The sequence below is a fragment of the Scomber scombrus genome, chromosome 4, assembly GCF_963691925.1.
Source record: "Scomber scombrus chromosome 4, fScoSco1.1, whole genome shotgun sequence".
NCBI classification, from domain to species: Eukaryota; Metazoa; Chordata; class Actinopteri; order Scombriformes; family Scombridae; genus Scomber; species Scomber scombrus.
Window position 1 is genome coordinate 2,844,065 of NC_084973.1, and position 27,693 is coordinate 2,871,757.

Consider the following 27,693-nt stretch of genomic DNA (forward strand, 5'->3'; position numbering starts at 1 on the left):
ATGTTTTGTTAATAAATCCCATGGTTCAGGTTTTAACAGGTGTTAGAGTGTTACTTTGGGTAAGTAGTGGATTGTTGTTCACCTCATAGGGCCGACCAAGAGTGGAGTAACATTCATACTGTATTTATTGTGCTACATGTCAGTGTTGTAAGGTAGTTGTGTATGTTTTTATGCAACTTATAATTGAACTATTCTATTCTGCAGCTTTGGTGAGATCTCTTGTGTCTCCAGAGTTCCTCTTTAAAAAAAAACAACTAATCTCTTAAGTTGAAGTCTTCCATTTTCACTGGTTGGCAATGCTGATCACTGATATTTTATTGTAGTAAACATATTAAACTTATGGCTTCACAGATCAGAATTTTTAGGATGTGCAAAGAATCTCATATCTCCAAGAAATCACACACAGAAAGGGTTAAAGAAAGAAGAAAAAAAAAAATCACATCTGCTGCAGTATAAATGCTGCCAAACATGACTTATTGTTTCTGTGACCTGGGGAAAAATATCTGAAAAAGGAGCAAGGACTCTTTGGAAATTCACTGCGAGAAGAGAGGGAATCTTTCAGCAGCCAGGCAGTGTGGAGAGCAGCAGGCACTGTGAATCTGAATGAGTTCCTCTGTACATTTGTCAGTGTCATACAATTGTCTCAACTTAGTTTTTTACCAGTTTCTACAAATTTGTGAGGGAATAAATCAGATATATGATTTAAATGTCAAATCAAATAATTTGTTATGTTCTTATATTGGTTTAATGCTCTTATCTTAATAATAATGAAGAAAAGTGAATATAAACCACAAAAACAGCAGATTTTTAGTTGCTCTGTAACTCAGACCTTTATTATAGTTTAACACACAAAGCACATAGTTTCATACGCCCAGTTCAAGTATACTGTTAGTATACATAATGTAGCTGTTGAACATGTACTGAGCCCTCAGAAAACAGAGGGCCAGTTTGATAGCACCATTATAAAAAGTACAATAAAATAGGATTCACACACATTATTGTACAAAGTTTTTTTTTTTTTTTTTTTTTTTAAACAAGGAATAAAACTGAACCTGACTAAACTGACTTTATAGTTCAGTAACTGATAAAACCTGACTTTCAGTGACAGGAAGTTACTTAATGTTTTGTTTTATTTCTTTATTTCTTTATTACATTTTGAGAGTATAAAAAAAAAAAAAAAAAAAAAAGAACACATCTGCAACTGACTGTCTAAAACAGGAAGACGTGCTGCTCCAGAGAAGAATGGTGTGCAGGATCTGTCTCCTTGTAAAGGCAACACATGAGGCAGTGAGAGGAAATGAAGTGCAGGCTACTGGAGAGCAGCCTTACAATGAGACCAGAGAGTGCTGCTGACTAACACTCAAAAGTGTCCTCGCTGATATTCTACTGCAGGTCAGCGTCACAGTCTATTTCCTGCACAACATATTATTATAACATTAGTGTGAGATTATCAGGCATGTGTTTCTTGAGAGTTTCAAAAAAAAAGGCGAAAAACTCTTATTACTCACAAATGTAATCTTTTACATTTACATGGATATGAATGTGTAATATATGCTGTCATAAACTTAACTCAGGTACAACGCATGACATGATACACACACCCGAAAACTTAAGAACATGTTGCCTCCTGACTTTCGAAGCCATCTGGGCAGTCGGATGATGTAATAGGCTACATCTTTGACAATTGAGTGTGAAAGCTCATTTTTTCGACCATAGAAAAATCTTATTAGAGTGTGTGTGTGTGTGTGTGAGAGTGAGAGTACCAATCCAAGTACACTTAAAGTGATACTGATACCAACTGAGTCCATACAAATAGTCATGTTTTCTAGGTATGGATGTAAAAAGGATCGATTGCAGGTGTCTAGTATTGGACTGGAGATGTTTCGATCCTACTTGGTATCGATTTGCTTCACTCGATACCCAGCCCTAGTATCGATGGAGAATGGGTGTGAAAGGTTTAAAGATGATGAATTTGGACATTTTGTAAAGGCACTGAACACGAAGAAGAGACATTTGAGGTCCGGTAGAAGCTTCTAAAGCAAAATATTACGGCTTATCATGAAGAGGAAAGAGTTTTGATCATATGAGGACAACAAGGTGATGTGTTGGAGCTGAAACTGATCCTAAGTTGTCTTGAATGAATCTGTTCAGGCACCATGTGACCAAAGAACAAAGACAAACCAAGCTGAAGTATTTTCTGCTTTTTACTGACCGTACACATGAGTGGAAGGTTTTTGGACCGAAAAGTAAAATCTCTTACATCATGCATCATGTTAATTAAGGGTTCATTTGTCGACATTTTGCTCACATCATTTTATTTCTGGACAACTTCCCATTATGTTATGTTCAGACTTTATGCAAGAACTACTGTCTTGTCCAGAAAATGCTCCAACTATATTAAAAAAATAACTTTAGCTTGTAATATTTCAGCTTTTCAGATTAGTCTGTTTGCACTTTTTAAAAAAGTTCTTAGTGAAGATGTAAAACATGTGCCTTCAGCTTATGAAACGCTCAGTGAGCCTGTATAGCATAACCTCAGTGTATGTGGACTTCAGTGTGTAAAAGGCACTTCATGAAACTCTCTCAAAGCGAATGCAAGCGAAAAAAAGAATGCAGCATTTATTTTTTCCAAACACGGACCGGAGCTTGTTGTTATCGATGATTCCTTCGTCGTCCTCGGGGCGACCCGGCGCTGACATCCGAACTCTACCAGGGTGGTGAGCTTTGAACCAAAAGCACTGCAGCAGGGGCTGTGTTAAAATGCTGCACTTCAAAAGAAGGCACATCTTGGATGGCGTTCCCCCGATGCTGCACCTGGCGTTAAAATACCTGCCCCTTCCCAGCAGGCATTCATTCGAAAAAAACAAAAAACAAAGGTTTCTTGAGTCACAGGGCAGGTGGAGAGCTCCACCTCCATGGAGAATGGAAGTGTTGGTAAGGCTGTAGCTGCCTCTGTTTTCGGACAGGAGAGAGGGATCAAATATTCTTTCTGCTGGAGGATAAAAAGGGTGGAGGGTCAAAGAAAGCTGCTGCCTCATGGATGAGGGGGAACATAAAAAGGATGGTTTGACCAGGGCAAGGCTGGCAGGGGGGGAATCCACCACGGATGTGTAGTGGTTGGTGGGCTTCAGACAGTCTCCCTGCAGGAGGGGGAACAGCCGGTCAACTCCTCTCCTCTGCTTTGTCTTTACCTGTGGGTCACCTGGTTGTTCAGGAGGCCTGGGAATGTCTGCTCTGTTTCAGTGCTTAATGAGCCACCTGGCAGAGACAGAGACACAGAGTTACCACCTACAGGATGAACTTTGTCTGACACCAACAGTCTGAAAAACAGTCTTCATTGTTGTCTATAATAAATGTGGGGGATTTCTGCCCTGGTAAGAGCTCAGACTTGTCTACAATTGGCATAATAAGTACACTAGATGATAATGAATCAGGAAATTAGTTTAGTTGTCCCTCTTGGCTGTAAGCATAACAAGGTCATTTTTATAATATTAGAGTGTGAAAGTTCACTCTTTACCTTGGAGCAGCAATTTAATCAGGTTTTTTCCAGAACTTTCAACCTCATCTCTCAAATTTCATCAGCAAATAGAGTTACAGAGAAACAGGGGATATAATCTCTTTTAAGCAACTTAGTAAACAACATTCACCGTTGAAAGCAATGCAATGTGACTGAAAGTTCCAGGAGAAGCTAGTAAGTGGCAATTGAGCTGTTAAAAATGCTTTAATTAATACATTATTTTTAATTAAGTATTTACATTATATTAATGTGACTAGGAATCCAGCAAGACAGAGCCGACTGACTGCTGACAGTCTTCTGCTCTAAAGTAGAGGACTGTATTGGAGCTGGGATCCTGTGGGTCCCGCCGGACCAAATGCAAATCTCACAGAAAACGGGCGCTTTTAAGTTTGCTGTAAGTGGGAGTAGACGGTCAGATAATAAACAACGGGTCCTGAGATTTAGCCAGCATTAACCAGAAGGATAGACTCAACAAATGAAGTTGAATAGAAGATCATAGCGGCTCATTATTTTTCGTTTTTTATTGACAAAGATGGAAACAAACTGGACTTTGTTAGTTGCGACAAATGTGCAAAAGTATTGATTTTTGCCCTAGAACAGGTGTACTTATTGCACTAGAATAACTGTAAGTATTGCAGTATTATTAATGTAATTGTGCATTAGAATGTAATTTCCCTACATTGTTAATGACAGGCATGCATGTCTTTATTAATACTGCACAGTAAAATAACGTATTGACCCTGCAGGATGGAACATGACACAAAATCAATGGAATTCTACAGCTTGGGCATGAATGGTCAGAGTGTTTGCAGGTGCAGATGGGAGTGGACACATACATTAAGGGAGTGGGAAGTAATGGCCAGAAATCGGGATTAAGAAAACAGTCCCGTGCAGGATTCTAATGTGAAGCTCAAGTAATCTGTTAACAGCTGAGATTTGGGGGTTTTCTGACAATGTATATGTAATGTAAAAGGTAATGGATAATTCTTAGTTCTTATGTTTGTAGTTTGGCCAATCCGTTCTATCAGCTATGATAATCATAACTCATTAAAGAAATTGATGGAATCTGGGAAGAATCTGGAGAAATTGCTATAACAAAATCCGACATTGAAAAAAGGACAAGCAGTCAGATGATCTGCTAGGTTGCTAACAAGCTAAGAGTTTAGCCTGATTATCTAAACCACTTTATTTCGAGGTCAAACTGGAAGTGAGTGCACCTGAATGTCATTAATAATCCCGGAACGCACAACCACAAATTACAGTAGGTCAAAATGTTAGTGTTATCAGAGCATTCTCAAATTGTACCAATTAAATAGTTGAGTCCTTTGTTTTTTTACTACTGATAGAAAATATACCCCAAACTACAAAAATAAAACCAGACTTTAAATCCAGAATTTTTCTCTCATACATTTTATAAATCTGACTTAATTCCACATGACTGTCTCTACAATACACTAGAATTGCATAAAGTAATATGAAAATAAATGTAGCATTTACATTGTGAATTGACCTGAAGTCAAACAGTAGAATAAGCTTCGATTCAAGTACAGTACATGTTACAGATTATTGTGAGGTCTTACCATTATGGCAGCTGTACATCCACACACGATGGCCATCATATCGACATCTGCATTTCATGATGTTATTGCTGTAGTCTGACTCAGGCACTTCATAGTTTGGATTAATTACAATCTATAAAAGGAAACACATAGAGGATTTTTCAACGACATACAGTACAGTGACTATAAAGAGAGAAATGTGTCTGCAGTGTGTGAATTAGATTTCTTTCATTGGTGGATATCTGACTATTAATAGAAAGAACAGTAGAAAATGGGAAACATCACCTGGAAAATGTAATCTCCAGGTTTGACGTCAGTGATGTCCACCCACTGGCAGTCGATGTCGTGCCTGTAGGTATCCCAGCAGCCCACAGTGATACCCTGCTCTCCGAAGTTAGCACATTCGTATACCTTGTCAATACCTACAGTCACAAAATCACAAAATGAACAATTAGATAGTAATCAAACCCTCTGAGAATAATGATTACATTTTAAAGGTACATTATTCATTTTTTTTTGGCCACTTGGGGGCAGCAAAACAAACTGTAAACACAACATTGATACATTGTCCTCAAAAACTTACGGCGAATGTGATTGTTATGCACACAAAGCAACATCAGCATTTATTTATTGTCATGTTTTTATATATATCCAGTTTATATAAGACTAATATTCACTTTTTAGCTGTGTTTTGGTCTCCACCTTTTGAGAAACATGGCTTTTTAGGCGCTAGCCCCACTTTGTTCACCCGTGAGTCCCTAACGTTTTCTGTTTGGTGCTGGAAGCAAGTGACAACTTTCATTTTTTTTTCATATCTTGAAATTGGTTCTCACCTTCATCACATTCTGAATCTTCCAGGCAAAAACTTGCTTTGTGTCCCTCGGCCACTTTGGTTCCATTGAGGGTGAACAGGTCATAGAGGGTGAACACCTCCATGCTGTGATAATGCCTACACAGACAAACAGAAATGCAATTTTTAAAACCTTGCCAGGCTGAAAGTGCAGCTCTAAAATACATCAAGAAGTTTGATGTGGGTCTACATTGTGTTAAGTTCTGCCGGTCAAAGGCTGGACATGTGGGAAGATGCCAATAGTAAAGAGTTCCTCCAGCCAACACAGGAACCACAAAATGAGAGAGTTTTTGCAGCAGTATGTACAGCAGTTTTAGCTTAAAGCACACAGTAAATTACATGGCACCACAACATAAGGAAGCTTAAAACTAATTGGGGCTAAATCATTTCTTCAGTTATGTTGGAAAATGATCAAATAACAACAGTTCTCTTGATAAAGTTCAATAATTGTAAATCTTACAAAGACACTGCAAATATTTTCTGAAGGACTTCATCCTTATGATTTATAATTCATTAGGATGCGGTTCATGTTTCTGGAATATAAAGTGGTTTTAACTGCTACCACAAATTCTTTGTGGTTGTGGATTAAGAAAGCTGTTGTCTGATTAATGCCTGTCATGTTTCAAAATATTAATGCGCAACAAATCTGTCTGTCATCACTTCCCACTGGGCAAGCATATGCTCAGTATGCTCATTGTTCTGTAAGAGGGGTTGCAAAACTGCCTTCTTTGAAAGCCTTAGCATGAATTCTCTTGTTGATGCTGCCAAAACTATGTGGTCAAATTAAATATCCTGAAATTCTAGCTAGATTAGCATGCAAACTGTAGGTATCTGTTTCAGGCATTATTTTGAGATATAACTTTATACTCAAGTGATAGCCAGGCTGGCTGTTTCCTCCAGCTTAGTGACTTTATGCTAAGCTAAGCCAATTGCCTCCCAACTCTAGTTCCATACTTAACACCACTGACTGTATATAAAGATGGACAACATGACAGCTCCCCAAAAGTGAAGCCAAAGCATCTTGATCGCCCCCTGGTGGTTGGCTTCAGTATATGTCATAAATCCCAGCCCCTCCATGTTAGCAGACGGGATATGAGCCAAACTAAAAAACAAAAAAAAATCTAAGTACACGCCAAAATGATTTTTACCATTTTAGGTAGTTCTTCTCACGCTGTCCAACTGCTCCCATATCTGATAAGTTTGTTTTTCAATTTTAACGATATAAAAAGGGGTGTGATGTCATGATTGACAGTGGTGACAGCCACTCTTAAACCTCTGTCAAGCAGTGGGACAGCTGGGGGGATGATGATGGCAGTTCCCGGAAAGGGCTTCACTATAGCATAGTGACAGGAAGTGGACAGTCAATGCTTAATGCAGAGAGAGCGAGAAAGAGATCATCTAACTCTTGGCAGAAAAAGAGAATAAGCTTTTTCTTTATTCCCTTAAAGCAAAGTTAAGTCACGGGATGTTTATTATATTGGCATCAACAGTTTGAGCCATTTATATGAGCAAACAGATATTGTATGTAGTCTTGTTCCTGGTGTCTAGCAAATGAAAATAGAAGGCTTCTGTATAATTATCATATGATGACATCTGGTATAAAACCCAAAGAGGCCTTGCACTCTGTGACACTGACCTGTGACAGTCGTGCCACACCCAGGAGTGTCGGCTAGCTTTGGGACGGAAGTCAGACTGGCCGTTGTTGTGGATCTGGGAGGAGAAGCGCAGCAGGCGGCGGTAGGAGTTGGCTGGCGTGGCGCTGGAAGTGGTGGCCAAACAGTTCTCCTCGTACGCACACTGCAGCATGAACATGGGCCTATCCTCCATGTAGGTGGTCTGCTCCACCACCTGAGGGTTCAACACCAGGTCAGGAGCCGCTGGTGGGCAGGAGGATGTAGGAAAAAACCACAGAGAAGCAGACGCAGACAAAACATATTTAGATTCACAAAGAAATGTCTCTCTCAAAAAATTCGAAAAAAGCTCTGGCATGTGTAAATGAGTGGTTTCAGTTTCAAACTGTAGAGCCCTCTTGGTGATTCGGGGGAGGGGGGGGGGGGGGTATTGAAGTTTCAGTTACACAAGAATTTCTCCAAGGCGGAAAAATGTAATTTGGTGAATTAAAAGTTAACATGCAGAACATAAGAGTGAAAGCTTTTCAGTGTGAGTGTTGCCTTACTGCCAAATGAAAGACAAAGAATGTAGTCAAAGTTAAATTAATTAAAAGTGGAAAAGTCAGTTACTTCATTCTTTACTCGTTCATTCAGTCATGACCATACGTTTAGGATCTAAAGTAGGCAGCAGATGGTCTTACTCTCAGAGCAGGAGACTCCGGCAGCGTTGCGTCCTCCTCCTTTGGAGCAGCTCAGGTGGGCTCCGTGGTGCAGGCAGTGGGAAAGAGACATCTCAGTACCAGAGCAGCGAACCCCACTCATCACCACAGCATCTGCATTAACCTCACCAGGCCAATACCAGGTCTCCTGTTGAGAAAAGACCAGGGTTTTTACAACCGACACCAGGATCACATCCACATATCATCCACCTCTAACATTATGTACTTTGACTGATTACATACGTATATAGTAGAATGAATTGCCTCTATTAGTAGTTTAGTCCTGTGTTTCAGCTCAGTCTTGTTGTATCCTTAGCTGAGTTCAGTTTTGCTCTGCCTGCACTCAGTCTTTACTAAAGATTTATTCTTCAAGTTCCTGAGCCCTGCGTTTGGGCTCACCTGCTTAACTCTTCAAGACAGGTAGGATCACACCAAGTATCTTTTGTGTAATCTGTCAAGTTGACCATTCTGAGACTGGCCATGAGTAAGGCCATTTCCATTCCAGTTCATTATTAATGTGCTAAAACGAGGACATGGGTCAAATTCAAAATGTCTAATGGGCAATGTCATTTTCAAGTACACACATTAAATCATTTACTCCAGTCAAAGCAACAATATGACCATCTAAAAGCCTTTCATCACAAGTAAAAGTCCTGATCCTGAAAAGGTATTATAAGTAGAATATGTACTCATTATCTAAAATACGCCTTTTGGTAGTCTTTATATTTAAGTTCTACTGGATTATCATTACTAATAATGTGTAACCAGAATAATCATGTTGTAGCTGGTCAAGATGAAGATGGCATTACATTCTTGTTGGACAGATGAACATATAATGCATAAAAACTTCTGAAGAGTAACTACTTCTAGAAAATAAATGTAGTTGAGTAGAAAGTACATTTGCCTCTCAAATGTGGAAATATTAAGTAGCATAAAATGGAAATACCCAAGTGAAGTACAAGTGCCTAAAAACTGTATTTAAGTATAGTCCTTGAGGTGAATGATGGTCCTTTGGATGCTGTTTCATCATAATACTAGAACTGTACGAGTAAAATGAATAGTTCCGTTGACTATTGCACCTGTACTTATGATAGTAACCAACTGTTACCTTTTTGAAGGAAATTAGTGTCATTTGTCCAAGGAACCCTATGAACTTTTGTGAGGAGATGTAACTTTCCATACTGACCACTAGAGGGCACACATGATCCTTGTAAAATATCATGAATTGATGAAGGGGTGACTTTTTTTTTCTTTATTGTAACATTTATATCTTGTATTAGCTGGTGTATATTTCTATTCACGACAGCTAGAAAGTGAAACATGTAAACTGCCAACATCCCAACCCCAAAAATATGAGCCTAAACAAGTCCCACTGTTCTTATGTCTCTAAAATATATTTGGAACTGAGTTTCTGTATAAAGTAAGGAAAATTACTACATCATAGTAAAGGGAAAAAGCATGTTCTTTCATTATATAACTCCTAATACAATTTACAGCACTTCACATACCTGACCTGAGGTAAAACTGATCCCCATAATCATACAGAAACCATCATTTTACAGTTTCCACTCATCATTTTCCACTCTTCATTCTCTACATTCCATGACTCTGCAAAAAATTTCAAAGGCCGTAAATATAAAGCTCCCTTCACTTACTATTACTGTTATCATGCTGTACATGCTGTAATATGTGTTTAAGACAACATAATTGTTCCCCGTTAAACAAAAAGGTCTTTAAACATTTAACATCCTACAGGTGTAAGCAGTTAACTGTGTTATCAGTTCTCTAAAACAGAGAGCAGTTTGTTGCTATTAGCAACAACAGACACATAGAGACATAGGGCAGCGCTATTCAGTAGGAAACTATGTGGCTGCCAACATTAAAAATAAATAATTTCATTAAATTGAAATGTAATTTCTTTTTAGTGTGCACATAATTGATGTCAAAACAAATAAAAGTTTAATAAGCATAATAACTGTGACAACTAAAACGAAAAAAAGTTCCACTAACAAATCATTCTCAGCCCACACCCAAGCATTTAAGTTCCTTTATAAAGGACTTTTCATTTTCAATTTGGCAGACAAAGTGCAACCTAGACATAAAGCTTGTTTCTGATGCAAATGAAAATCTTCATAATTGGCAGGACTGTACCAAGCCTCTTCTGTTAAATGAGCATGGCCACTTCTATTCCATTTTCATTATGAATATGTTAAAATGAGACCTTCATTATATTCAAATGCCAACTGAGCAACATCATTTTCTAGTTTAGGTTGCACATTATGTAGCAATTTGAAAATGAAAAGTAAAATGTATATTTAATTTCACTATTATGCCAACGTTCTGCTCGGGAACACACTGAAAATGATATGTCATGACACACATTCATTTTATCAGCAATTTTGGATTTTATGAATATTAAAAACGGAATCTAAATATTTTAATTTAATCACCTGTGCACACAAATAGAAATTCAAATTTTACTTGATTTAGTTATTTCATTTGAATTTTGGCAGCTCTATACTTCCATAAACACAACCTGTCTTGTATTATCTAGGTGCACAAGTGTCTGAATCAGTGCCACAAAGACTGATTCATGTACATGATTGAAAATCAAATGAACTGTATGGATGTACAGATATCGACCTCTGACTGAGGGAGACAAACTAGGGTAGGGATGCCAAACTGTGTTTTAGAAGTTAATTTAAAAGGTTTCTCCATTAAAATATGCCGAAATTTTACATTCAGCTTCATGAATATTGTAAGCAGTCAAATAGAGCAAAATCAATGTTTCATTCATTACTTTTGCAGATGGGGAGATATAGACTCCAAAGCAGTCAGCTGCAGTTTTTTCAAATTTCAAAATTAAACACTATTCCAGCCTAGAAGGAATTTTTTTAAGGAGCTCACATGGCTTCCTGACGAGAAAACCTAAACCTGCACAGGAAATGATTGCAAGGCACCTTACTGTGTTTGGTCATTTGGAAAAAATGAAAAAGAAAGTCAGGGTTAGCCTGTGAGTCAGTGCAGCGCTCGGGACTACGGTATGTGACGCTGGTGCTGAGTCAATAAAACCAGACCATCATTTACAGCAAAGCTTCCAGCTCACTGACTGACGATTAATGCAGCGCAACCAACCGATGGACTGATCTGAAGTGAGGAAAGTGATGATTTTTTACACCATTTTCATTTTTGTACCATATACTGTGTATTAAGAAACTTGGAGTTTTTTCTTGGCTTCCTCAGTGGTGACCCTGTGGATGCAGAGTCAGGATATAGCTTTCACATCACTGTCTTTTCTCTCTACTGACTCCACAGTGCCAGATTTAGTCCAGCCAGAACAGAAGGATCTTTTCTCTGTGGATTTCATCTTCTTACCCCCAGCAGTCCTTGATCATAAAAGTCAACTTTGTCCTGACATCCTTAGTTTGGCTGCGTGTCATTTTCGGTAACACAGGGATTCAAGTTTACTTTGTGTTAAGAGAATAAACTGCTTCATGAAATGAAAACTACACTGATTAAATTGAATATTTTACCTGGAACATTATTATCAAGTAGTCATGGAGGTCAGTTAATTAAGTTTTGTGTTGTTTTTAAATTCATTAGTACTAGCAGTACTGGCATGGGAGTGCTCAGTCAGGTAGATTACTGCCGAGCATGTGCAGTTCAGTAGCTCACAGGTTAACACCTTATTATACAAGTCCAGTAGTTTCTTATGGTTTCCTAGAAATAAACTGATTTGTTACTGTAAATCCATTGGAAGGTCCCTGGGGAACTCAGGGAACTCTGTAATAGTGTAATCAGAGTAGAGTCTGATAGTCATCTCAACATGCAACATCTGCAAAAATTCAACTGCTATAGAGAATAATGTTTCTAATAATGATGGATATAATAATAATGGATAATAAAATAATATTTTCTTGGTTATAAAAGTCCTTCAAATGAATTTCTCAAATAACCTTCACTCTGTTTTCCATGTAGTTAGTAACAAATTACACACTTCTTTCCAAGAAATTTCTTATAGGAAGATCATTAAGAAATATTAAACCTGCAAATCTAACAGTTACCACACATGGCAAGCAATTGGTCCTGATCAATTGCTTGTCATGTGTGGTAACTGTTAGATTTGCAGGTTTGCATACCTACTGAGGATGTAGCAGAAAAAACAAAAAACAAAATTTGGTAAATGCAAGACAGGGCTAGAAGGTTTTTCTGTTGAGAATTCTGCTCAGACATGTGTTGGCTGGTTGCAATAGACTGAGAGGACATTATGTACTATTTGTAATCGTTGTTTTACTTTAAAGGCTGTAACATTTGAAGTGAAAGGAATAAAAATGTGGTTTTATACAGAGTTTTATACTGAAATCCACCCCTAGCTGTTGTGACTCGTACCTGGAAAGCATTGCTGGCGAAGCCCAGGCCCATCTGTCTGCAGACCACCATGGCCTCCATGGTTCCCCAGCCTTCGCTGCACACCGTCCCCCACACCAGAGAGCCGTTTTTCTCCGCCAGCACCTCCACACGGCCCTCAAAGGGGGTACGACCACCGCTCAGACGCAGCTATGTGCATAAAAAAAACAGTTATAGTAACATCAATGTGTGAAGTTCAGTTAGCTATATTGTGACTGAGAATTTCAAAGACACATTTGGTAGCAAGGAATAGTAATAAAAGCAGTCAAGAATTTAGTTTTCAGAAAAGTACTTAAAAAACATTACGGAAAATCTGTAAAAATGATCAAAACATATTTAAGATACACACAAAATCAATTTAAAATATACACAACCAATATAATCATTAACATACTGAGATATATATTGCATGCTCTATGCGCAGCCTGGAGAAATGTGATTCAACCTGCAATACCTATTTTTGGCCACAAGGAGGCAGTGGAAACGAGTAGTGAACACAACATTGACATATAATCTCTATTTAAATTGATATGTTGAACTAAACAAAAAATGTACATCATCATTTGTGCATCATGGGTAAGGAAATATTATGTTTAAAGTAGACCCTGCATACAGTGTTTTTCGGGGGGGGGGGGGGGGGTTTCTTCATTTTTTTTTCTTTTGTTGTTATGTCTCGTATTTTAATAGATCGAAATAAAGAATCAAATCAAATAAAAAACAAAAGTAAATATTCCATATTACTGCTGAGCCTGTGCAGCTCAGTAGATGCAGCTAGATGCTTGCTGACAGGATAGCACCTTATTATACAAGTCCAATAGTTTTTTATGGTTTCCTAGAAATATGTTTTGGCTGTGCTTTCACTCTACCAATTCCTCAGGGAAATATTTGTCTCTTTAGCTGCTAAATGCTCCACTTCTTGAGCATTTGAGCAGGCGGTTCTTTAAGCCTGCCGCAGCCAAAAGCGACGCTAAGAGAGCACTGAGAGTGAACGAAAACAGTAAAGTTGCACCTGGAAAACTAAAATATGAGCTGAAATTTGGAATAATGCTCCATAAAGCTGAGGTGATCTGCAGAGTTGCTGATAACTCTCTGTAGGTTCATCACTGTGAGCGATGGCTCTGACACATTGTCATTTGATAAAGTATTCTGAAAATATTGAAAATAGCCACTTAGGTAAGTAGGCCGAACTTGGGCCCATTCCACTAAAGTTGTACAATAGAAGCTTCAGTTTGCAAATGAGATAATCCCTCTGGTGTTTTATCTTGCACGAGCATGTGAGAATCTTCTAGAAATTTTTAGAAAATTTGCAAGCAACAATCATTAGCATAACTCGACCCTGGTAGATAATCTGTGCGTGAGCAGTGATTGATAATTACTTCTGAGAAATGGGCCCCTGTTGTTTGTGATGGACTGAAATAAAGCTGAGGCTCACCCTCTCCTGGAAGCCCATAGCAGGGACGTTACATCTGACGGCCGCGTCCTCCTCATGGCTGCAACCCAGAGCTTCCTTGTTGAAGAAACACTCAGTGATGGACTTCTCAAATCCAGAGCACTGCACCTCATTCATATGCACCGGGCCCATACCTGGAAAACACAGATAAAAGAACAATGTGAACAATCTGAACAGTAGGCTTTTTCTTTGTGCAAGTATCCACCTGAAATAATTCAGTTCACCAGCAGCTCACACTTCTTTCAACTTCTAAACCATTATCTGTCCTCTGTGAATACACTCACCATGTTTTCAGAGACATGCTGTGAAAACCAACTGAAAGTGCTGATGTGACATAAAACATTCTTTGAAAGAATTTTTTTTAAACTGTGAATTATAAATATTTGCATTTTATCCTTAATAATGTTGTACAAATGTGTATGAGAAGCTGGCTTCTGCAGGTTTTCTTTCAAATGATCAAATAAAGTCAATCAATCACTTGTAAAACATGTAAATACATGCTATATCTCAAATCTCATAGCCTACTTCTGTACTTACACTTAATATTTTGAGCAAGTGTGTTCACACTGAGAAGTATGGAAAATGCAGTGCACTATGAGCACCCGGATGGTGCACTCAAAACGGTCAAAAAGTTGAGTGTGTAACTATGGACACTTCTCGTCCTTGACAGCCGCCATCTTGGCTACATGGCACAAGGGGAAGGACCACTTTACAAACTGAGGACGTTGTAACTACGTTGGAACATCGCTGCGTTATACAAATATAAATGATACATGTGTTTTTTGCCTAAAGCACCACTATACTGTTGTCACATATAAGCCATCGCTAGGTTTCGTGGGTTAATTTAGCAGACTGTAATGATCTGGTACTGCTAACGATAACAAGAATGCTAACGCTAGCTTGCTAATCGTCAACACAAAATTCGTACACTATGCAAGTAAGTACATAGTGTACACAGTGTACTACACAGAAGTGTACTAATAGAAGTATGTGATTTTAGACACACTGACATATTCCTGCTGTATTTGTATATTGTATATATATATATATTCTTTTTATAGCCATGTTCTATAAGGTAACATGTGATTATTATGTACAAGATTTTTACAAATTTTATAGAATCCTGTGTCATTGTTTTAAATAATTTGGGTCCCTGGTAGCTTTATACTTTGTTAAATTAACAAAATTATAAGTAAGACTTCTAGCTGAGTCTAAGATAGTTTAACCCTCGTGTCGTCCTCCCGGGTCAAATTGACCCCGTCTGTTTTGACTGTTCCTTCTTTCCTCCCTTCCTTCCTTCCTTCCATCTGTCCTTCCTTCCTCCCTCCTTCTCTCTTTCTTTCCTTCCTATCTCTTTCCTTTCTTCCTTCCTTCTGTCCTTCCTTCCTCCCTCCCTCCTTCTTTCCTTCCCTCCTTTGTTCCTTCCTTCCTACCTTCCTTCTTTTCTCCTTCTTTCCTCCCCATTACCGTCCTTCTTTCCTCTGTCCTTCCTTCCTCCATTCCTCTTTTCCTTTCTCCCTTCCTCCCTCCTACCTTCCTTCCTTTCCTCCTTCCTTCCTCCCTCATTTTCTTCCTTCTTCCTCCCTTCCTTCCTTCCTTCCTCTCTCCTTTCCTCCCTTCCTCCCTCCCTTCCTTCCTTCTTCCTCCATTTCCTTCCTTCTTCCTTCCTTCCTTCCTCCATCCCTTCCTTCTTTCTTCCTCCCTTTCCTTCCTTCATCCTCCCTTCCTCCCTCTTTCGCTTCCTTCTTCCTTCCTCCCTTCCTTCCTTGACTCGAGGACAACAGGAGGGTTAAATGTGTTAAACAAAGACAAAAATGAATGCATAGAAAACCTGAAGAAATTAACCAAAATGAATTTATACTCCAAAGACACACTGAGACACACCAAAATTTTATCCCCACCGCCTTAAAAATCTACAGAAGACTACAAATGTCACTCTGTTGCTTGTAAAATAACAGTGAAGGTTCTTCATGCACATAAAGTCATTTTTAAGGTCCATCGCCATGACGAATCTAACACACATAGAAATGTCAGACAAATCTTCAAACGCAATTAATCACTGAAGACTCAAGGTGATTCATAAAGGCATGATTTAAAACAGCTCTAACATGCTAATATGACACTCCTTCATCCATCATGATCCTTGTTTTCCCTCTCTATGTTTTACTGTCACCATCTGTGTTTCTCCATCTGACTTTTGTTTTTCTCCATGAGCTTACAGAGAGCCACTGATGAGAAATCACGATGGTTAAAAAAAAAAAAAAGACTTTCAAAAAGCAGGTTCGACATTTTCCGTGTCTAATGTGAGTGGAATGCGCCGCGATGTACAGCACGTCCCTGTTTGTGAAAAAATAAATATTTCCTGTTCAGAAACATCACGCAACGCACGATTCTCTTTGCTGTTTTGTGATCCAGGTCACAGTTTTCCCACAATATATCCTGATAACAGGTGGACTCAGGCTTAAAAAACCATGGATTTAGGAAGAGAAGTGGGTCAGTGACACATTTTAGTAAGGTGAGGCACCAATTCCCAAACCTGCTTTACCCGCTGTAAAATTCCACATTCAACCAGTGACATAGCTGCAGACTGGGAAGAAGAGGAGATCATAAACAGGGAGTGCTCAGATTGAAGGCATCCGTTAGAAAAGAGGAAGCCCTCTACAACCTTCAGGCAATTTCCAAAGAAGAAGAAGATAAAAAAGATATATCCTCTAACATAAAGGTTAAAGGATATATTTAATTAACATCTTTTACAACTTTGGTGTCACTACTTACTGATTTTGGTGATCATTTATAAATGAGTTTGGCTTACATATGAATTTATTTACAGCATGCTCATGTGTCTTGCTCCATCTTACTTTTTAAAAATGTTGTCTTTTATTTACTAATGTCAACGATGATGTGTTTTTAGGCAATTCATCTAGTGTGTGCGTGGCTGGATCTACCATACAAGTAATCTGGGCAAGTGCCTTGGGGCATTTTAGCATTTAACATATATAGTCACTGTCAGAAACCGAGTATGTCCAAAACATACAGTAATATGGAATTACAAGTTCTCTCTCTCCTATCCTATCTCTCTCCTCTTTACCCCCCCACCGCCCCTCCTCCTCCTCCTCTCAACCCCAACGGTCGAGTCAGATGGCCGCCCACTTTGAGCCTGGTTCTGCCTGAGGTTAAAAGGGAGTTTTTTCTTGCCACTGTCGCCCAGTACTTGCTCATGTGGGAATGTTGGGTCTCTTTAAATTAAATTAAAGAGTACGGTTTAGACCTGCTCCATGTGTAAAGTGCCTTGAGATGACTTTTGTTGCGATTTGACGCTATATAAATAAAGATTGATTGATTGATTGAAGTTTCCCACCTGACAGCAGCATTATCCAATCAGAATAAAATAAAACTTGTTTGGGGGGCATGAGCTTCAGTGCCCAGGGGCTCCTGGGGGTATACTAATGCAGCCTTGGTTTGAATGGTTAGGGTTAGGGTTATACAATGTGATGTCATCCAGCAAGGCCAATCACATTCATGCAAGCACACTATCCTGGTGCCTTACTTCTATTTTTTTTTTTTTTGTGAATTTCAGCCAAAACTTAAACTAAAAAATGAAAGATGTGAGAGACGGACTTTAATGAATGCTGTCAGGAATCATTTGCGAGCATTATCCTACCTTGTTACAATCTTGTGCCTACATTTTCCAAAATGCAACTTGGCTAATGTAGCATGGATCCGCTAGTCTTACTAAAACCTCACTTCTTTCTTACTCCACACTCACAGATTTCTTTTTTTTCTAACTTGTAGGCTTTGGTCCCAAACTGATGCTGACTCAAGTGACATCACTTGAGACAATGTATCAGACGTCTAGAAGCTCCCTCTGGAGCTACCAAAGTCTTTCTGCAACCTTTTTCACATATGGAGAAGCATTAACCAACATCTGGAAACACACTCAGATGTGTACATTTGTTTGTTTTGGGGGGTATCTCAGGGGTATCTTTTTACCACAGTAGTTATTACTTAACTGATATGTTACATGTTCAATTCTATTATAACACCAGGTATTCCAGAGCTTCTGAGTGTCTGGTAACATTTATGCATGGAGACTAACACTATTCTCAACAGGCTCTCTCCACAGTCTAGCTGTTTCTTCCCCCCCTCTTGTTATGTAACTTCCAAACTGAATATATATATATCTTTATAGATCTTTCCAGAGTGATATCTGAATTCATACCAGCTAAGGAGTGGACCTGCACGATGTCACTGATCCCATTCCAGCGAACTACATCGCTTCACCATCAGGTCTGTGAGTTCATCATACTCTGGTCAGTGGCACAGAGAGGTGAAGAGGAAAGCCTTAAGGATAAAATTACTGCTTGGAATGTTTGGAATATGTGGTTTTGCTCCACAGTCATTACCCTCTATTCCATAAATGGAGCAATGTACATGTACAGTTCCAACAATAAAGACTGAGCTCAGTGGGACTGCTTCAGGTCTACTGTGTACTTACATCAGTCTTTTTTTAATACATGATTATGATGCTCACATTTCATATTTACTCTTTTCCTATTCATTGAAAAACCCTTGCAAATTCTTAATATGTGCCTTTCCTCAGAGTTGACCTCACTGGGGAGCCCCCGCAGCTGGGAAATGGAATAGTTGACTTCTCTTGCACACAAGACACTGAAAATACACAGTCAGTATACCTTGTCCCAGGCGACCTCCAGACAGGGCCTCCTTGGCGGTACCGAAACCCAGCTCTCGACACACCACGGTGGAAGCCAGCAGGGTCCAGTGGTCATCACAAATGGTGCCCCACTCTCCATTCTTCAACACCTCCACTCGGCCCTCGCCTACGATGGCCCCTCCGCGCAGACGCACCAGCGGTTGCTGCGGAGGAAAAACATACACTGTAAAAGACATCAATGTCAAAGCATTTCAAAAGGAGGAAAACCCACATATTTAGGTTATTCCGGTTCTTTCAAAAAATAATAGACTCAGCTGAAAGTGTGCAACCTCAGCTTTCCTCTCTCCATGTGATGAGAAAGCTGAGGCAGCAGACTGGGTGGCTTCATGTTTATAGAACATGGCAGCAATACTGGTCTCCCATTAACTGTTTAGAAAAAACTGGAAGTGTTTAATTTTACAAGTAAACACATTAGTGGCATGGTTACATGTGATTTACTGCTATGTGTATTCGCAAAGTAAAGCCCAGACGTCTTAATGTGTGGGCTGTGGTACCCACTGCACATTTCCTCAGCATGGTGGCATTAACATTAAAAATCTTATATCATCATGAAAGAATGTGACACCTCATCCTGGAGAACAATGGAATAAAGAAATTGCTTCTGGTACAAAAGGAATGCATGCACTTTAAATTTACAGTGTCTTCAAATAGAGCAAGATTTAAGGCAAACCATATTACACAACATGTATTATAAGTGATATAAGTAGTTCGGGAATACAATGTATACTGCAGTTATTATCAATGCGTATTATATTAAACTGATAATAGAAATAACTGAAATTATTTAGACAAAAAAGATACATTTCGTCTTCAAATGACATTATTTTGGGAATTTGTGGATATTTATTATATAATATTTGGAATTTTAATGATTCAGATCCCTTAATAGACAAAATAAGACATTTAAGACATCTGGCCTCTATATTTTCATAATCATTTTATATCACCACTTAGGTTCCCTGGATACTAACTTTAAAGTTGGTTTCCAGGGAAACACGTTAAGTCTGTTTGCACAATATTCTTGTATAAACCATGAAGTGTGCTCTGCAGTGTTCCCATATTGCCCTCATGGACCCGAATCCAAAATCCTTCCAAATATTTTTAAGGCCTCACACAACCTTGTCTCCACCACATATGTCAAGTCTATCAGTGAGCTGTTGATCCCATTAAAGTCCGCTGGGCCTCTCACATCATCAGAGTAAGAGCTGCTGGTTGTGTTGTGTGCTGGATGAGGCGTTGTGAGCTTTTGTTGTGCTGGGCTTTAGAGGAGATGTTGTAATCTTTGCTTACACATAGAGCGGAAAAAGGTGGCAGTGTCACACTTCACAAACGGATGTCACTCACAAATTACTGATACATGTGCAAGTCCTACAAAGCCTTTGCATTGGTATTATTGAAACATGTTAAAATGAATGAAATTGTAGCTTGCAGGCATTTTATTGGCGTTGCATTGCCACTGTATGTTTTCCCATATGAAGAACTTTGTAACCCAAGATTTACAAAGTGTAATATTAAAAAAAAGATAGATAAAAAGATTCATCAAATAATCAAAGAAGCAATAGCAGTTTAACAGGTAATGGAAATAATATTAAGTTGCAGCCCTACATGAATACACTTAAAGGTGCAGTGTAGAATTTAGTAGCATCTAATGGAAAAGACTTTTGCAGAAATGGAATATAATGGTCATAAGTATGTTTTAATTAGTGTATAAGCACCTGAAAATAAAAAATCGTGTTTTCATTAGCTTAGAATGAGCACAGCATATCTACATAGGGAGAGGGTTCTCTTCCACGAAGGCTGCCATGTTGAACCACCATGTTTCTACAGTAGCCTGTAGAGTGCTTAGTAATCCTACGCACTGGTCCTTTAATGGTAATACTGGTAAGCATAACTGTGACAATGCAGGAAAGACTATAAGAAATGATGAAAAGGAAAATGCACCAAAGCAATAAATAAATAAGAGGAATTTTCAGCTACAGTGTATGCAAGTTAAAAACACTATGCAACAAATGACACATGCATAACCTGATAAACCAATATCCTGTCAGATCTAATGTGTATTTTGTATTTGATGTGTGTATAGGTGTACTTTTATGACAAATATCAGTATTAATTATATATGTTTCAAGTGGTAAATATCTGGTTTCAGGGTAAAAACTCCTTACAGTCAGACTTGCTGAGAGTGTTGAGACGATTTGGGTTGTCGGGCACATCACTCCCAGCCTGGCACTCAGCTGTAACCTGTGACAAGAGCAGGCAACCCTGTACCTCATGTCATAATGTGGATAAATTCATGTCAGCTTAGTCTACCTGTTACTGAAAACAACTTTCCTTTTCCTGGTTTTCAATTGAAAGTTGGTGTGGATGTTTACAGATTAAATGAGTTTCGTGACACCCGGAGCCTTAAGACCTGAGAAACACCTTTTTAATCCCCCCTTTTTTACACACTGTGTCGGTCAAAAGTCAAAAGTCAGAAACAGGAAGAGAATAACACCTGCGGAGCTGGTAGGGATTAAAGCTAAGACTTAGGAAATGTTTGTACAAAGAAAATAGCGTTCCAATTCAATCCCAAAGGGTTGAGGTCAGGGCAAGTTCTTCCACGCCAAACTCAGAAAGTCATTTCTTTATGGGGCTGGCTTTGTGCATGGGGGCAAAAATACCTTCCTTGAATGATTACTAGTGTGACAATCTTTTTCCCCCCCAACATCCCCTGACCCAAAGAACATAAAAATATGTCCACAGTAGTCAGTATTTTTTGGCAATGTAGAGCTTTACTATCACAACCCAGAATCCCAAATCAACTAACACATTTTAGATAATCTGAAACGTGATGTTAAGAATTTAATATGAAGGATGTGTTTATTCAGCTGCCACTGATGCACAACCAAGGCATCCTGGCATGTCAAAAAGAAAAGATTTTGAGCAGATTGTACACCAAGCCTAAGAAATGAAGCAATCAGCCTCTTAGGATTGGTATTACAACTCAATAACACAATCCAAGCTACTCGCTAGCAGCTGCACAATGCTCTGTTGGAAGGCTTCTTTGCACCATATTTTAAGTTCCCTGAATATCTTAGTGAGAAAAAAAAGGTGGAAAAAAAAGCATTCTATCTCTGAAGCACGTAGGCTATGTTGCGTGCTCAAGGACAGACGAGGAGAGTCAAAGTGAGCTGATTTTGGCATTCCTCTCTGGAGATACATGTTTTTCCTTCCACCATCCCAAGAATATTACGACCTCAATCATGTCGAAAACCCCAAGATGACGGTGATTCATTTTGATGTGAATCATCCAAAGCTGCTACAGCTGGGGCTGTCAAAGTGACACGGAGTACCGAATGTCAGCGTTGGCTTGATGTCTAACCAAAACATTTCATCAGACACCCTCTAAATTACAGCCGGTGAACTGAAGTGAACCACCGCAGTCATTTCAGCTTGCTGATACCACAAGATTCACAAACTAACACGAGTTGAAATGCTTTACGAGGTATGAATATAAACACTTTCTAAGTACTGACACAAAACCCCTTCAAGGTGTGCAGAGTGATCGTTCCCTGGAGACTTTACCTCTTGTCTGAAGGCCTTCCTGAATCCAGACATCGGCGTCGGGGAGAAGGCTTTGCCGGGAACGCAGCTCACCACCACAGGCAACCCTTCAGCACAGGTCCCGTTGGACTTCACCGATGTCGTCTGGCCCAGTTTACAGCTGGACAAATGGGCTTCGTTGCCAGTGCAGTTGACAGAGTAGTCCCAGTATGTGGGCTTTCTCCTCCGGGCAAACATCCTGGGCAGATGGTGGACAAGGAGAGGAGATGAATGAAGTCTTTGGGGGGGCGACAGGTTAAAGCGCAAACAGAACAGCGTAGGGGTTTCCAAAATGAGACCTATGCCATACTATCACAACTGCTGCTAAATTAAAGCTGCGCTAATCTATATTTTTGTTTTAACAATGTGTCCAATGTCTATGTGTGATGTTAAAGTGGTGACTCGAAATGGGTTTCGGTAAATGATTATTAAACTTATCAGAATGCATTACTTTGACACCATAAACGTAGACAAGGGCAAAGACATTAGCATATTGTATAATTAATACCAAAAGTGAACGGTTGGTTAAGGGTTGGAGAGTTCACCGTCCCCCAGATGAACTTGCAACAAACTGAGGTCAATGACACTCTTTGGGGCCTGCTGGGACGTTAATCTCTTCCTCTCAATTTATTAGCGAACCCATATTATGTATTTAATGAGCCTCATTTGCAGAACAGCGTGTCCTATCTCTGTCTCCTGTATGAAGTGCACATTAAAAAACCGGACAAGCAGCATTTGTTTTTCATTTGGGAGCTGGCGGCCTGCAGACTGGAAACCACCCAGAGCTAATGTTCTCAGCCACAGCCAGAGGACTGGCTCTGGTGTCTCCTCAGATGCAATGTGAACACAGCCGGGATGCATATCAGACTGTTCAAATAGAGCAATGATTTAATTTCTGGTGGTCCTGAGGCTGTGAAAGTTGACTTGTTACCAAAATGTGTTAACCTACCTATGATGATGATTACACACTTATATTAATATTGCTTTTTTTTTTTTTAGCATTTTTGCTTGAGTGTCACGCTACACCACTGCCTTTTGACTTGATATTAATGATAATGCACACAGATGTGGGCCTTTTAATGGAAAGGAACTCCACCAATTTAAAATGTCAAAATCGTTTTGAGTTGGCAACATTTTTTAACACAAAGCATGTGTTGCAAACTGAGGGTTTTGGAGTTTGAAAGACAGGAACATTTATGAAACAGGGAGGTTTTTTGCAAGATGCAGCCATTTTAAAGCCTTACAGTAGAGATTTAATCATGTTGAAAGGGGGTTTGAAAGGAATGCTACAGTAGACTCCAACATGGGTATGTTTTGATTTGTAGTTCAGCGTCAGATTTCAGCCATCGAAGGCACACGTGCATGCAATCAGGCCACATCAAGCTTTATCTACAGTTGTATATACTCCACAAAGAATGTGTTTACATTCTTTTTTACATTGATCGTGCCTTATCTTGAAAAGGAGATTACTGTAATCACCCCTCATTCACTGTGATAGAGACAAATGATCGCAGTGAGCAGGTTTGCAATGGAGGATGGAGATACCATGATAATTGGTTTCCAGTAGAAAGTAACATCTGGGCAAAAATCACTCATATGGAATCGGATACTTAAAATATACTATTATGTTTAATGCGTCAAATGTCATCATTAATCATTAATTGGCCTCAATTTTCCAAGAAATCTTTTTACTATTCTCTGTTAATCACATGAAAGATAGGAAGGATAGGTTCACTTTCTTTTCAAGTCTACCGATCTATAAAGTATACAATACTCCGAGCTTCATATACAAAGTTTTGGTCACTTCAATTGTTCTCTTTGTCCATGCTTTCTGTAAAGATCCCTTCTGAAATTGATTTTAATGTAAAAGATGTGGTACAAAATCCTGAGCCCCATTTCTGTGAAAAATGAATTCTAAAGTCCAGCTCAAGGTAAAATGAAGCATCGATAGTCAGTCTTTTTCTCTGAGTGCTTCAACAAGACAGTAGCACAAATGGGGGGTGGAGGGACACAAGAATGAATTTTATACAACAAAGATACCAACTTTGAAAGATACCACCTTGATTTATCTACTGCTCACACTGCTAAAGCCTCATTAACTTTTGTTAACATTTGGAATGCATTTTTATACAGGGTAAGGACTGTAGATTTTGCCTCCCACTCCTTATATTGAAAATACTTTTTGAGGGAATCTCTTGGCATACATTCATTAGAGTGTTCGTGTGCCCAGAATGTGATATAATTCCTTTCTGTTCTGTATCAACCCTAATAAAGCCAGTATCACTACTCAAGACAAGACAAGAGTATCATTATCGATCCTTTTGGTGCCATCAAAGTCCACTTTATCCACGTCATTGCAAGGGCTTAACTTCACTTCCATGAGATCATTTTAATTCAGATCTGGTGTTCCTGAAATCAATCTGGACGAAGCTAAACTACAGGCTACACAGAAGCATCAGCACACAGTCTAACCGAGTATTAATAAAGAGCAGGGGCCGCTCCTGGCTCTCTGTCATCACTGTTTCAAACGGCAGCCTGTAAAAACACATTGCACGTTTCAAGCGGTGCAGGCTGACACGTAGATGGAAAGTTGAGGAGCTGACGTGCTCCTCTGTGGTTACCTAAAGCAGGATAAACTTCCAGCCTGGCAGACAGTCAAATCAAGGTTAACTCGAGCACTGGAAGTTTTATGGTACGCAATGATTAACCTGTGGCCGTTGCTGGCTTGCAAGCTTCCTCATGTAAGCAGGATTTAGATCCCTCAGCATTCGCTCACACATTACGACAGCTTTCTGGAATGCACTGATGTTGTATATACTGGAGTCAAGTTTGAGTTTCAATGTATAAGGGTTTGTTATGTCAAGCAAGCAATCTACACATTGGAAGGTGTATGATTCAGGATTATTCCTGTGTGTTTGAACCCTTCAACAACTACCCCATTTTGTAGTTTTTTTTAATAGTCTGTATTAAATAAAAACTATTTTAAATCTTTAGACACTTGGGCTGAGTTTTCAAAGTTTATTACACTGTTGGGCTGCTAGACTGCTCCAAAACAGAATCCAAAACCTGAAATCATATTTTAGTTGTATACTCAGCTGTCTATAGTAACAACATTATTTTATATATCTCCAAATGTGTTGTTTTTCAGAAGAACCAAAAGAATTAAATCTTCCTTTATGGGTTCAGCTACATAAACCATTAAGAAACCCATTGAAATATCCCAAAAATATATTGCTATCGTCTCATTTAAAGATGACATTTTGGAGATGCATGGTTTTCACAGGAGAGAGATGGACTACTAAATGTTCATATTATGTAAGTTTACACAGTACATACCATAATTATAAGCACATTTAGGTCAGGGCCCTGATGAGCTGACTAAGACGTTTTAAGTTTTCAATGTCAGCTTGAGGTTGGAAAAGTAACACACCACATAGTTGACATCACTCAATATAGTTGACATGTCAAGCAGATCAGTTTCAGTCAATTGACATGAAGTCATGTACAGGAAATATGGCTGATCAAGTCTGGATTACCAACCGCGCCAACCAAGTAGGCGACTGCCCAATGGCCCTAGACATTCAGAACACCAAGGTATCTAAAAGGTTTCTAATCCACCTTTGGTAATAACAACAGATCAAATGATTATGAGTTTGGTGAAAGGCTTGCTGTATTTCACTATCAGCAATTCTCAGCGAATAATCAGTAACAAACCCACTGTACACTATCTGCCAGGCACCAAACAGCAGACCGATAAAGTTAGTGATTAACTGGTGAACACAGTGGGGTATCGAGCCAGGAGTTCATAAAAACCATAACAGAGCTAAAATGAGAGGGAATATTGGAATATTTTTTTATCGTACTCATCAGGCAGCCAGAAACACAGCTCCGAAAGAATGCTAATATTGTTCCGTGCCTGCTGGCTGCAAATGTTTATTTAACTTGTACTAATGAGCCAATATATCCAACCTGACACTAATTAATACAGAAGTGCCTGAAAACCAAACAAATATAGAGACCTCACATCAGTCAAAGATTGACGTTCGGTGTAATGAACCCAAACATAATGATAATGGTGTTATATTGTTAATGCACAGTGTTTTAATCTGTACATGACCGACTTTGTAATCATATTGTCTTGATTATTTTAACACTTGGAAATGACTATGTTTACCATCCATCTAATACGATGTAAATGGTGACCTGCACCGACTAGATAGCAGCACTGACCCACGGATTTAAACCCAACACATCATTTGTAAGTGGATCTGTTGGGGCATAAGTTACATCAAGGTCTACCCTAGATGTTTTAAGACAGTTTACCTCATTTTGACCCATGTTGTAGTGATGACCGAGTTCTTGTAAATGCCAAATCCAGACAATCTGCCAAATCTGGGTCTATCATGTTCTTCCATTCAAGCGAATCGTTAATATGTAATTACCAATTTGTGGGGTGTGGTAAAGAAAATGGGAAAAACAGATCAGAGTTGACCATCTGCCAACTGCCCAGAGTCAGGCCTTACCATTATCCAACAACACTCCCATTCACTCGAGTCCAAGCATCCAGTCTGTGGCCACACCAGAGTACCTTATAATACCATGAATTGTGGTAGAAGTTGCCACTAGTGAATCAAACCCTGTGCTCTTTGAACTGTACAGGACCACATATAAAGCGAAGGAAATACTCACTTGTAGACTCTGGCATTGTATTTCCTCTCGCCGGGGAAGCCGAACATGCCACAGATGACTCTGCTGTTAAACTGATTCCACTCTGCATTACAGATCTGCTTCCATTTACCGCCATCCTTGACCTCCACGTAGCCCTCTGTCACCGGGATCCGTTTACGGTACGATGACAGGATGGCTCGAATGCGCACATCTTCAACTTGGATATCAAGGCTCTGTGGAGAAGAAATGGTGAAATGTACACATGGATTCCAAACAACAAACATATGTCTGTTTATCTCCCTGACATGTAACTTGTCATAGAAACTGTGTACATATTTTTATGTGTAATTTATTTCGAAATTTGAATGATTTTTGGTCCATTTCTGTATAATTTGATAAAATATACAGTACTTTTTCCAAATTTTCTTGCTAGAAGGACCTCTGTAACTGATGTAAAAGTGCTACATATCACATCTGCCTGACTTCGTTTCCTGTGTTACATAATATGCAATCAAACACTTTCACCCCCCAGAACCCAAACTATAAGCACAGCTGCTCAGCTCCGTGTGTACTGCTTGTAAATCTTTTCCAGATTGCTT

General features: G+C 39.1%; 1 protein-coding gene across 1 annotated transcript in view; it reads right to left on the bottom strand.

Annotated features, from left to right (window-relative positions):
- Nucleotides 1-810: 810 nt before the first annotated feature.
- The window catches only part of loxl2b (lysyl oxidase-like 2b), a 47,209-nt gene continuing 20,326 nt past the window's right edge, over nucleotides 811-27,693 (bottom strand). Inside the window, exons 4-14 of the mRNA XM_062417167.1 lie at nucleotides 27,116-27,327; nucleotides 22,409-22,625; nucleotides 18,804-18,987; nucleotides 14,095-14,246; nucleotides 12,645-12,812; nucleotides 8,238-8,403; nucleotides 7,563-7,803; nucleotides 5,910-6,025; nucleotides 5,362-5,498; nucleotides 5,098-5,209; nucleotides 811-3,258 (exon numbers count right to left, since the gene is read on the bottom strand). Coding sequence (XP_062273151.1) covers nucleotides 3,188-3,258; nucleotides 5,098-5,209; nucleotides 5,362-5,498; nucleotides 5,910-6,025; nucleotides 7,563-7,803; nucleotides 8,238-8,403; nucleotides 12,645-12,812; nucleotides 14,095-14,246; nucleotides 18,804-18,987; nucleotides 22,409-22,625; nucleotides 27,116-27,327 — 1,776 coding nt within the window. The 3' untranslated portion in view covers nucleotides 811-3,187. The remainder of the gene's footprint in view (nucleotides 3,259-5,097; nucleotides 5,210-5,361; nucleotides 5,499-5,909; nucleotides 6,026-7,562; nucleotides 7,804-8,237; nucleotides 8,404-12,644; nucleotides 12,813-14,094; nucleotides 14,247-18,803; nucleotides 18,988-22,408; nucleotides 22,626-27,115; nucleotides 27,328-27,693) is intronic.